At 48.1% G+C, this 12,574-nt stretch overlaps 1 protein-coding gene across 1 annotated transcript; it reads right to left on the bottom strand.

Moving 5' to 3' along the window:
- Nucleotides 1-8,456: 8,456 nt before the first annotated feature.
- On the bottom strand, nt 8,457-11,130 carry LOC104032974 (G-protein coupled receptor 35-like). The gene is made up of 2 exons (XM_075716977.1): nt 11,098-11,130; nt 8,457-9,719 (listed from the first exon to the last, which is right to left on the bottom strand). The coding sequence occupies exon 2, from the start codon at nt 9,691-9,693 to the stop codon at nt 8,758-8,760; it is 936 nt and encodes a 311-aa protein (XP_075573092.1). The 5' UTR covers nt 9,694-9,719; nt 11,098-11,130; the 3' UTR covers nt 8,457-8,757.
- Nucleotides 11,131-12,574: the final 1,444 nt, after the last annotated feature.

Consider the following 12,574-nt stretch of genomic DNA (forward strand, 5'->3'; position numbering starts at 1 on the left):
GGAGCACCTGGTGGTTGGTCAGCAAAAGGTGCTGCAGAAAGGAATGGGCTTGCACAGCTCAGCACTTTGCAAGTTCACAGTTAAAAAAAAAGTCCTCATGCTGTTGTTTCAACTTCTGCGCAAATTCATTGTGATGATTGAGGCTGTCAGCATGCTTATGCCTCCAGTATGCGTTTGACAGCTGGGGTGGTAAGTATGCAGGGCAGCCAGGCCTTATGGAAAGATCCCTGACTTTGGTGGTCCTTTTTGTAATAAACTTATTCTGATCATTGCATCTTGGCTGTTTATTTGCTCGTTTTTAGGGTTTTTATTTTTTGCTTTCTGTGAGATAATTTTTGCTGTAGTTGATAACACACCAAAAAATGCACTGGGCAAGGATGACTGGCCCATACTGGGGCTGGATGCTCAGCACTGGTCAGGATAACTCGGAGTTATCCGAGTTATCTTACAGTTACCAGCTCTGGCCACCGGAATGTGTCCCTATGACTGCTGGAAAGGCTGAGCTGCTTCTGGGGTCATTTACAGGAGAAGATAATGATAAAAAAAGGAAGAAAAGTCCCCAGTACCTGGAAAGAATGAGTCCAAATGGCTGATGGAAATAGTGGGGTGTTTTCTAAGGCACACCTCTTTCCTCCCTGTTTGGTGGCCACATCTCTGCACACCCAGGAATTTGTCACACGTAAGTCACCTTTTCTATGGCTGGTAGATTGGTTAGTTTGCTTGTTGAGGTTTTTTGATTTTGTGTGTTGTTTTGGGGTTGGTTTGTTTGTTTGTTTGGGGTTTTTTTCTTTTTTTTTTTTTTTCTTTCTTGCCCTCTTTTCCTTGCATTTATGGAAGTTCTTGTGGTGCATGTGCTTCCTCACTGAGAACTGTGCTGGGTACCCTCAGGCTGGCTTGGGGATATCACCGGGCTTCTGGAAAAAGCTTGCCCTGCAGGCATGGGACCTTCCCTGCATCCTCCAGCTGTGGTAGCCTGTCCTCTTTCATCAGCTCACCCTGATCATGTCCAGCCTTTCCCAGGGGAGGGGAAATCCGTTGTTTCTGCAGCTGATGGCAGGGGAGGCCGGGTGGCTTTGCTGAGCAGCTGGATCCTGAGTGGCTATTCACAGGCAGGCCAGCCCACCTTGTGGCATATTGCACATTGGACAGTCAGAGACTTTGGGTGATCCTGCCAAGCACGGGGTTTTGCTGAGGACGGAGCCACCGGAGGAAGGAAAGCCTCTGAGAGGTAAAAAGAAAGCAGAGCTGTGCAGCACAGTTCACTCTCTGGAAAGGCTAATTGCTAACAGAGCAATTTCTAAAGCTAGATTTTCATGCGGGTCTTGTACCCCAGTTTCTTTCCTCTGTCACAGCAATATAAGGCATAAAGGCAGTTTCCAGTTGCAGCAGGATCCTGGGGCAGGCTGGGCATGGGGAATAGCTCTGGGGTGGGGGATTCCCATGGCAGAGAGCCTAGAGGAAGAAGGGAAGGTACATGCACGCCTCCTGGAGCCAAGGGAGGGCATTTCTTGCATCACAGATGGGCCTGAGAGACCCCTAGAGCTCCCCTGCACATCCCTCCGTGGAGGAGAGGTTTGTGGGATGCCTCCAGTGCAGATCCAGGTATAAACCGCTGTCCTGGTTTCAGCTGGGATAGAATTAATTTTCTTCCTAGTAGCAGGCACAGTGCTGTGGTTTGGATTTAGTAGGAGAAGAATGTTGATAACACACTGATGTTTTAGTTGTTGCTAAGTACTGCTTATGCTAGTCAAGGACTTTTCAGCTTCCCATGCTCTGCCAGGCGGCCAAGAAACTGGGAGGGGGCACAGCCAGAATAGTTGATCCAAACTGCCCAAAGGGCTATTCCATACCATATGGCATCATGCTCAATATATAAACTGGGGGGATTGGCCGGGGGGCAGCGATTGCTGCTCGGGAACTGTCTGGGTATCGGTCGGCGGGTGGTGACCAATTGCATTGTGCATCACTTGCTTTGTATATTATTAATATTATTATAATTATTGTATTGTTATTATTATCATTACTATTTTACTTTATTTCAATTATTAAACTGTTCTTATCTCAACCCAGGAGTATTTCTCACTCCTCCGATTCTCTCCCCCATCCCATCGGGGTAGGGGGAGTGAGCGAGCGGCTGCGTGGTGCTTAGTTGCTGGCTGGGGCTAAACCACGCCAACCGTGCAGGGGGAGAGGACAGGCCAGTCCCTGCGCTGGGGACAGGGCTTGCAAACCGGCACCATCAGCGCCGAAAGCAATGGAGCAAAGAAGGGCTGTTTTGTGCAGTTGTGTGTGCTGTGCCAGGAAGCTGCACGTCGCTGTTGCTCCTCTGACATCGGCAGAAACCTTCATGCCATTGGGGCATTTGCCAGGACTATGGGGGAGGTTTTAAGTGCGTGAAAAGAAGCTCTTGTGATTTCTCTCTTCTGTATATGCTGACTGATGTGCTGTGCCTTTGAGCAGCTTGAAATTGAAGAAACTTGGCCAAGCACAAAAGTGACGCACGCTCTTTAGCATCTGGCTTACGTGGCCCTATCTGAAAGCAGAAGAGCAATTTCTCCTTCAGTCACTTTTACCAAAAGAAAAAGAAAAAAATAAAAATTTAAATAGGGAAATGTTTCAAGGGAAACTAGAGTAAGATATGAGGGGTTTGTGTGTTTATGAGGAAGAGGAAAATGTTGAAATACACCAGTGGAAATAAATTAGCCTGGGGTTTACTGGCAAAAAATAAAGCCAATGTGAATTAATAAAAAAATAGAAGTGTGCTAGATTTCATAACTGGTTTCAGTATCATCACCTCAAATCTGTCTCACAGTGATCATGTAGATAAATTGTCACTAGCAGCACACTCTGAACCTGGGTGTGCCTTTAAAGGCAAAATCTGGTAAAACCCTTTTTGAAACAGAGTGCTTTTTCTGCCATGCTCTCATCTCCACGGGAGACCTTTTCTCTTTTTTTACATTTTATTTTATTCTTTTGAAAACCAGTGGGGGATGCTGCCTGGTTAGGGTCCCTGTCCCAGGCAGGCAGGTGGTGGGATCCACTTCCCTTTTGCTGGCGGAAGGCAGCAGGTGCTGGGGCGTCCCTCCCCTGGGCAGCCCAGCAGGAGGTGGGCACTGGATGCAGGGGAGTGCATTGCCTCCACTGGAACTTTTTGGTAGGACCTCCATTTCCTAGATTGTGCTTTACCTAGCAGGGAAGTGGGTGAAGCATCTGCCTCTACTGAGACCTCCCTGCTGGGACTGAAATAGCTCTGAGGTCCCTGATGTGAGAGGTAAGAACAGAAGAATCTTAAAAAAAAAACAAACCAAAAAAAACCCCAAACATGCATACCTAGAGCAGTGCTGCTGTGTTTGAGCTCCCCTGTCCCTTCTTCCAGAGCCGGGACTGCTGCAGACTACCATCCCTCCAGGAGGCAGGAGGGGAGATTCCCCCCTTGCTGCTCTCTGCCTACTGAAAATATCACCTGCTCTTCCCAACGGGACAAAATCCACCATTTGGGTCTAGCCAGCTGGTAAAAGAGAAAAATTCCAGGTATGTTATTAACGTCAGATATATCTTTTATCATTGCACAGTTTATTGCACCTCTGAAAGTTCTGTTTCTTTAAAAACGAGACAGAAGCCAAGCACCACCCCCTCTCTAAAATTGTTAAAAACGCTGTGAATATAGCTGTGTCACTTGAGATAAAAACGCCTAACTGCAGCGGCAGAGAGCAAAGCCCCCGGTGATGGTGAAGGGCCACGGCTGGCGGGCGCGCTCCTCCCAGGCACAGAGCTTGCTCTGCCCCACTGGGCACAGGGTGGCACTGTGGGTGACTGGGGGCTGCCTGGCAGCAGGGACTGGCAGCCAGCCCCTAAGGACGTGTTAAAGGCTGCTCAAGTCTGATATGGTCGGTGCCCAGAACATGAAAGGGAGCAGGCTCCAAATGATAACATAAAGGGCTTAATTCTTCATGATTACTCAGTTGCCACTGGGAGAGCAGAAAGGTATCAAACATCAGGTGCATTCTTCCATTCACCAGAATAAGAGCAAGGAAAGGAAGTGAGCAGCAGTGAAAGATCTGTTTTACCATTAAATTATAGCTTAAACAAGAATCTCTTCCTTTGTGCCCCAAGATCACTCCTGACTTTGTTCTGCCTGCACTGCCCTGCCCTGCCCACGGTGACTGGCGAGCAATTGTCCATTGCTGCCTCTCTGCTGTGAAACCAGATTAGATTGTGCAGTGCCCTTCCTTCTACCACCCGGGGCTCTTCTCAGAAGAAATTATTGAATAACCTTTGTGACAGGCAGAAGTGTGAATGTGTTAACTTAAGCAGGTTGTGAAATAGCTGCAGCAAAGCAGAGAAGCTGTGTGACCCACATGGGGTGTGTGTGATGGTGTCCTACCCTTCTGAAATGTGGTATCTCTGTGGTGGAGACATGATGCAGAGTCTCTCTGCTGGGGCACTGAGAAAAGCTGGTCCTTCGGTGGTAGGAAGGACCAGCTGGACCTGGTCGGTGCAACATGACTTTTGGTGGAAACATGATGTTTCTGGAGCCTGTTTTTATACAGCGGCATAGGGCAAGTGTTAAACAAGTGACTGCAGGCTGTGGCACCCACCAAGGGCAAGAGACCTACAGACTTGCTGTTGCAATTTTGAGGCTGATAAAAGTCAGGCTTGAAATATCCGTGTCAATTTTTTACCAAACCAAAGCAGGGAGCCTGGCCTGAAAACCAAGGGCCAGAAAAGGCAGAAGTATGCAGTGTTCACCTTCGTAGAAAAATGGCAGCAGGCAGAAGTGAAATGGGAATTTTGAAGTTAGTAAAGTTGCCAGCAGACTGCTGCCAGAGTTTCTGATGGACAGGATTGCAGATGCTGCAGCCTTTTAGCACCTCTGAGGATGAGGACTGCATGGTGTCAGACTGTCCCCAGCTGGTGCATGCAGAGCCCACACAGGACAGCCCATCCTGTTGGAGTGACTCAGTGACGATTCTGAGCCTTCATTCAGAAACTGAGAGACATAGGGATGCTTCTATCTCAAGCTAATGATAATGGCCCACCCTGATTTTCACTTTCCCACAAGTGCTGCCTTTTTCTGTCTTTGATGAAAGCATCTTTGAAGTATATCGCAGTTTTTTTGTGACAGCTTTCACACTTTCCCCCCACACCTGACATTCAGCTGAACTCTCATTTTTGGTCAGCTGCCCTGGTTCAGTACTTGGCAGCAGAGTTCAGTTAAAATGTGACAGCAACAGCAAATGGAAAGCCCCAAGCAAGAAAACTAGTGTGAGACATTACCAGACCTCTGTGAGCAACGGCATGAAAGTTAGAGGGCGGTTCGAATGTGTTCCTACAGTCTGTGTGTGTGTGTGTCCTGCCTGTGCAGCCACCTCCAGTGGTGCAGCAGCTGCAGCAGCTCCACTCGTGCTTTCAGGTGATCTGTTTTTTTGTAACAAGCCCATTCAGTGCCTGTGAAGGGCATCAAACTGGCTGTGTCCAGCTCTCTCATCAGGTCATAGAATTAGAATTAATATAATGTAGGAGATGCCAGTGCAAGATGTTTGTGCCTACCTGTGTCCTGCAGCTGCTGGGAGGGCAGTACGGCCTGATGAGGGCAGGGTGCAGTCCTGCAGGGTGGGAGATACCTGCCTCGGACAGCCTGGGAGGTGTAGTTTCCAGCCCTCCTCATCACTTGGAAAGCATGAGCTTGATGTTGTCCAGACTTGGCTCCAGAGAAATTTGGGAAATCTGAAAGACAGAGCTTGTCCTATGCTAAGAAGGTTAAGTTGCACATATTTGAAAGCTTGGTGGATGTGATGAGATAGCTAGGTTTTTGCAACAAGATCAAAGCAAGCCAGGCAAGGCCTGCTCCACCTGCATGCTTACGGTCTGTCTGTGCATGGGCTGGGGGCTGTCTGCCTTCCAGGCAGTGGTGGAAGAATCTGTATCTTGTTGGCAAGTGCTCAGATCCCTCTTCTCTCCCGGAGGTTGCTGAGCCCACCAGAAATGTCTACTACTCTAGATTGCTGCTGCCTCCTCACTGCTTAATTCATCCCTTAGCTCTTCTCTGTATGATGTGGGAGAGCTGGCCAGATGGGTTATGAATTTAGAGGACACTCCTTCTACTAAATCAGCCCAAAAGCTCCAGGTGGAAAAAGCAAAAACAAGTGAGTAAACAGAACAGCATAATCCAGTTTTATCGCTGGGGAGCCTGAGGGTGCTTCTTGATCCTTGTGCCACATATTTCAGCCCCAGCACATCCGAATCCCTGACTGCCCTGTACTTGGATAGACCCTGCTCAAATGGTGAAGAACAGACGTTTTGGTCCTATGTCAAAGGGATAGTTTATCACACCTCTTTTCTGAGAGTGAAACATGCTTTCCTGCCTCTTTACCCTCATTAAGCAGCTGCTCCTGGGCAGTCATTAGGAGCAGCTGTGGTCCTGCTCTGAGCTGCTGGGGAGGCCAGCTGTGGCAGTGAGGACCATCCCTGCACGGGCACAACCTGACTGTCTCCTCCACAGCCCCTCTGCGGCTCCCTCCCTCTGCAAACCCCAGTAAGCACCTCAGGACTTGGTGCTGTAGAGGCTTTGGTGTGAGGTTTCTGTGGTGAGGAAGCTTGGCCATCTTTGGCAAGTGTTCATTGTATGTATTTCTGGGCGAATGGCTGCTGGAGGAAGAGGCGTTACTTTGAGCAAGATGGCCTTGCAGAATCAGCTCAGAAATGCTTTGTTTGTAGGCAGCTTTGTATCTCCTCCACCCATTTAATTAGCGGTTACCGGAGGAGAAATATTTTTTCCTGTGCATCTAAAATAGCAGTTTGTTTCGTGCAGAGCTTTCCGTTCTGAAGAGCTATCACCCATGTTGGTGAAACTGGAGGTGTAAAAAAAACACATTGGCAATCAGGTAATCTCTCAAATCACTGTGCACTCAGCACACAAATCCCATACCGGGGAGGAAATCTTAAAGGTATATTTAGCCTTATTTGGGAGCAGTCCATCAAATTAAAGTCACAAAGGTGCATATGTTACTCCAGTGATGCGGGAGACCTATCAGCACACAGGGCCAGGCAAGGCAAAGTGTGAGCCCAGCTGTGCCAGGCTGAGCAGTGTGAAATCACTGCCAGGGCCATGCTGCACCTGGAGCTGAGCTGGGAGGAGATGCCCATCTCTGCATTCACAGCACCATTTGTTGCTGCTTTGATCTTTTCAAAGAAAATGTAGGGGTAGAAGAGGGGAGAAGTCAACCTCTTTAAAAGGTCATCTTTGCAACTAGAGCCTCTCCTACTCCCCCTCCCCATTGTGCAGTGAACGAAGGCCAGATACTGCTCTCAGATTTTGGTGATGACTGAGCAGATTTCCCCATTTCTACCTGAATCTCTGGCAAGCACGGTGAGAAGCCTACATCCCCTTGAGAAGCTGTCAGGGCTTTGCTACTGTCCTGTGCAGGTGGCGTGGGCTTTGCTGGGCAGGTGGATGGAGGGCTCTGCTCAAGTTGCCCGCAACACGGTCTCTCTTTAAGGGGTTTCTTCCTTTTGGCATGTGCCTTGAGTAGGAGGAGATGCAAAAGCCAAGCTGGAAGTGGGGCTGTAAGGCCGCTGAGGTGGGAGCAGGGTTTGGCTCAGCATGTGCAGACAGATGAAAGCCCAGCCCAGGGTCCAGAAACGTGGGTGGAAGTATATGCCTGGTGTGTCCTATCCTGGGGCACGTGGGTGCTGTCTGAACATCATTACAAAGGGGCTGGTTAGCGGTTTTACCTACTTAGTTGTTTGTGGGTAAGTGCATCGCAGTGGCATGCAGTGTTCTGCCTTTGAAAATCCCAGTCTCTGTTGCAGCTCGTACCCCCTGCCCCTCGCTTGGACAGCCAAAGAGATGAGCTGCCCCTTTAGGGGACAGACAGCAGAGTGGATCCTGTACCACCTAATCCCCCACCTTTTCCATTTAACTCATTAAGAGGCTATACTCTGTGCCAGTAACACGACTTTATTTATATTGGATACTTTGGAACAACTTGCTGCTACTTCTTTTAGACAGTTCTTTACATTATAAGGTTGAATAGACGTCTAATACGGAGTCCTTACTCCCACCACCCCACCCCAACTCTTTGCATATAGCTTTAATGCCATTTGACTCAAATGCTTTTGATGTAAAGTTTTTCCCCTGTACAAGCAATTGTAATTTCTTCTGACCTTGTATTGCAATTGATGACCATTTTGTAGCTGTTATGTAGTATGAATGGTGCTGTAAACTTGTCTAAAGCAGGCTAAATCTGCCTCTGCTGCTGTGATTGTGCATTATTACCAACTAAAAAACAAGAAGTTTGTGACTTACTCAAACATTCTCCTTTCTTTTTCTGCAGTGGTTTCACTTTGACTTTTTTTTTTCTTTTTTGATATTTGGAATAACCTCTGTTTCTTTGTCACAGCTACAGCTGCATAAAAACTGATTCAAGGTGGAGAGGAGGGACAAAAATCTCCTTTACCACTGGCTGTACTTGTTTTGGGCTTTCTGGGAAAATGAAAGACAATTTCTGCAGGGGAAAGCCATAATTTTACTCAAATTTGCATAAGGCAGAGAACTATCAGTGGCAATCTAGATTATTACATCAGGATCTGGACTGCTGTGGTTGTCTGAATCAGGGCTAATTTTCATGTGTCTCAATCCTTCCCATTAGCAGAAAGTCCCTTTGTCCCACTCACACAAAAAGAAAGTGTAAAAGCCTGCTAATGAGTCCCAGTTGAACTTGAACATAGCAAGTATAAAGTATATAGTGTTTTGCACTAATGTGTTATGCATAGGAGCTGAATTTCAGTTTCTTCAGTGGCTTCAGGTTTGGACTTTGCTAGCTTGGAAGATGCTTCCTTAAATTCGTTGTTGACAAAGTAGTAACAAATAGCATCCAGGCAGCAGTTTGTGTTTGCGAGGACCGAGGCGAGGTGAACAAAATTACTAACCCTCTGTATTGCAGAGCAGTCGGAGCTGATGGAGTCCATTATAAAGCGAAGGAGATGCCCGAGGTAAAGAGGTAAAAAGCATATGATGAATACAGCCATGTTTGCAGACACGATGTAGACCGCCTTCCTGATTAACTTTTCCTTGTGACAGTTTTCATTCTTCTTTCTCATGAGTTCTGCAATGACTTGTATGGAGCAATAACTCAAGATGATCAGTGGTATGAAAAACCCTACAATAATAGCACACAGTGTGATCACTGAGGGCTTAAGAGAAGATTTTTCAAAGCAAAGTTCTTCTGGTCCTCGGTCCTCTAACTTTTTAATGAGGGACATCACACAGCTGACGACTATCCAAAGAAATCCAGAGGCAAAAGATGCCTTCAGCGGTGACCTCAGCACCTTGGCTTTCAAAGGGTACTTGATTGCAAGGAACCTATCAGCTGCTACGACAGTGATGATACCGATGCTCATTAAGCGGTTTATGAAATAGCCAGCTTCCAGAACCAGGCACCATCTATCTACCTTCAGCTGATGGAACTGGGATAAAGTTTTAAAAGGCAAAGTAAAGAGCAGCAAGCAGTCAGCCACAGCCAAGTTGACCATGTATACTCTGGTTTCTGTCCATTTGCCAAGTTTGCAGCAGAACACCCACAGCGCCAACACATTCAGCAAAATGCCCAAAAGTAAAACTGGGATGTAAACACACAGCTGGATAAGCGGGAAGTTTTCATAGGCTGTGACACTGCAGTTGCTGTGGTTCATTTTGTGGGTATTAAGAGGCACAGTTCCTGCAAAAGCAGATTAAACCTTTTAGAAGCTAGACTCAATTGAATCAGTGATTAATTCAGATAGTTCAGGGCTTTACCAACAGTGAAAGCTAGACCATGGAGATAACTTCACAGAGCAGAGCTGGCTGTAGGGTACCTAGCAGGAAGGGGAAGGAGCGGGACATGAGCCCGATCAGTTGTGGAGGAGAGAAAAGCACAGGTTCTCACCAAGTTCCATATGGGGAAGAATGCTCACGGAGGGCAGCAGGGGAAAATGCTTGGGCCTCTGTTTTGGGCCAGACTCAGATCAGGCAGCAGCAGGTATCCTGCAGCTAGGAGTTATGTGAGCTGTTACAACCATCTGACAATGGAAAGGGGATGCCTAAACCCAGCTCTCATCCCTTCCCTTGTAGCGGTGCTCAGAAGTCAGCCAGCATCCTCACAGCTCAAAATGCTCTGGGAGATGTGCAGCAAAAGGACAGCTGTCCTCTCCTTCAGTCCTGAGCTGTCCCTGCACCACTTTTCATTAGTGATAGAGCAATTATTAGTACATCTCTCATTAGTTTTAGGTGCCATTGAATCCTGTACTAAGTGGTCTGCAGCAAGAATCGGAGTACTGGGGTCTGCATGGTGCCTTTCAAGGATTGTGAAAGTTGGTCTTTGTCTCAGAAGTATTAGACCAATCTGCCACAATTCCAAGACAAAAAAACCCCACCAATGCCATGGCAAGAAATGTGATCAGTAGCCATGTGAAATAGAGAGATGAGCTGTATCTGGTCTAGTGCGTGGTTTTACCACCCTGGATCTAAGAGCTATATTGCTGTTTGCCCTCCTGCTTTGAGGAGTTAATGCAGGAGTATATTCCAGGTGCAGCTGTTCACAGACAGAAAAGACCTGGAAGGTCTGAGATGTCTTTGGATTTTCCCTGCAAGGGGAATATGGCTCCATGGGCGCAGGTTCCCACGGCTCAAAAGCATCCTGAGCGAGCAAATCATAGGGCAGTGCTGCAGCATCTATGTGCATCTGCAACTCTCAGCTAGCTTTGAAAATCGTGCTGCTGAGGAATCATGCCAGGAGACCTCTTTGGAGGTGAGGAATGTGCTGCAGCTGATAACTGCAGCAGCTCTGTGCTTTGGACATGAGGAATGTGTTATAAGCCCAGAACACGTAAGGGTAGATCGTAACAGACAACAGGGAGATCTCGCAAAGGCTGAGACAGCCCTCAAGCATCCAAACCGTGTCTAATGTGGCCAGTATCAAAATGAGCCTTTGAAAATACAGAGGCTCCAGCCCTCTCTCAGTTTCTCCGCCACCATTTTGGTGTCCCACCATGGCTGGGGAAAGGCAGTGCCTTGCAGAGCTCAAATAACCAGGTCAGCAAATAGCCAGGAGGAATTACCTGTTCGCTCGCTGTCCTTGGAGAGAGTGGATGTTCCTTCAGACCAGCTGCAGTGCGGCGTGCAGGCACGATGAGCCCTCCTAGCAGTGCTTCTGGCATGTGACCAGCAAGGTGTCCTGCGATACCCATTTGCCGGTGGCTGTGACAGCAACGCTGGTGGAGGAAGCACCCCCCGCGCCTCCTCAACGCATTTCCCCAGGGTTGAGCTGCTTCTGTCACCACTGGCATAGCTCGTACCACCCCCTGTTGACTGAGGAGCCTGCAATAGCCCTGCAGCAAGGTGAAACACTCGTCTGCTCTGTGGCCCTGCAGTAGTTCCTCTGGTGATGGAATGCCTTTGGGTTTTTCCTTTGATTTACTTTCTAGTGCCTGATGTCTCTCTGGGCAATCAATGCCCATTGACCTTCCTCGCCCAACAGGCTGTGCACATTGCTTGGAGGGGACCCGTTGCTCTGGAGGGTCCTGAGGTCTTCTCTCTGCCTTCTAGACTGCCACTCCTGCTGGGGCTGGAGCTAGGGCTGCCACCTGCTGTTGCACTGCTGCGCCCCAGGACAGAACAGCCCTGGCAGGCCCCCAGTCCCATTCACAGAGCTGTTGGAGAGGTGAGGGCTGTGGTTCAGACGGTTTTGTGATTATTATAACTGGGTTTCACTCTGAATCACAGTAATCCTCTTGTCTTCCACAGTTCTCATCAGCCAGCAGTTCTGAGAAAACGTGGCACTGTGACCCTGTGACCTGCTGACTTTGTGACTGCTCTGCGGTTGCAAGTGTCTGCTGGCCAGGGGGTCCTCCTTGGCGGTCCATTGCAACCTATTTCCAAGTTGAAAGTCGATCAAGAAACTCAAAGGTCCTGCTGTTAGTACCTTGAATTGCTGCCTTGGGCAAACACATTTACCCTTTCCACTTTCCAGGTCATCTTAAAACAGCTTCAGGAGTATTTCTGCACTGTCTGTCTGCGCATTACAAACCAGCCTTTGAGAGTAATTTCTTGCCAGTGTATAGTCAGTATAGAGCTTAGCTTAAATACTTCTCCTGAGTTTCCAGGAACTGCTTTTGCCTTTCTTGTGCCTGCTTCTTGGTGGGCGCTTACAAGTAGTTACTGACCTATTAGTACACCCAGCTTGTTGATCCCCAACCACCATCATCTTCATGTCATGGTCCTTGTTAGTGCTTCAGTTTTCAAAGTCATCCAGCTGATGGGTTGTGATAGTTTCACCACGGTACAGGAAACACTTCACTTTGCATCATCCTCAAGTGTTGTCCACACACTCCTATTGTCTATATCAAGGCAATCACTACCAGTATTAACCATGAGCAATCAAAACCAAGTCTGGAGGAAGCTGAGCTCATAGCATGTCTCCAGTGTGATGCTTCCCATCCACAGCTTGGTGCTGTGGTCACCAGACGAGGGCAGCTATGTCTCCCATCAGCCCGATGAGGCTTCAAGGGACGGACAAACTGTGTCATCAGGCACAAA

This window comes from Pelecanus crispus, chromosome 9 (assembly GCF_030463565.1).
Source record: "Pelecanus crispus isolate bPelCri1 chromosome 9, bPelCri1.pri, whole genome shotgun sequence".
Classification (NCBI taxonomy): Eukaryota; Metazoa; Chordata; class Aves; order Pelecaniformes; family Pelecanidae; genus Pelecanus; species Pelecanus crispus.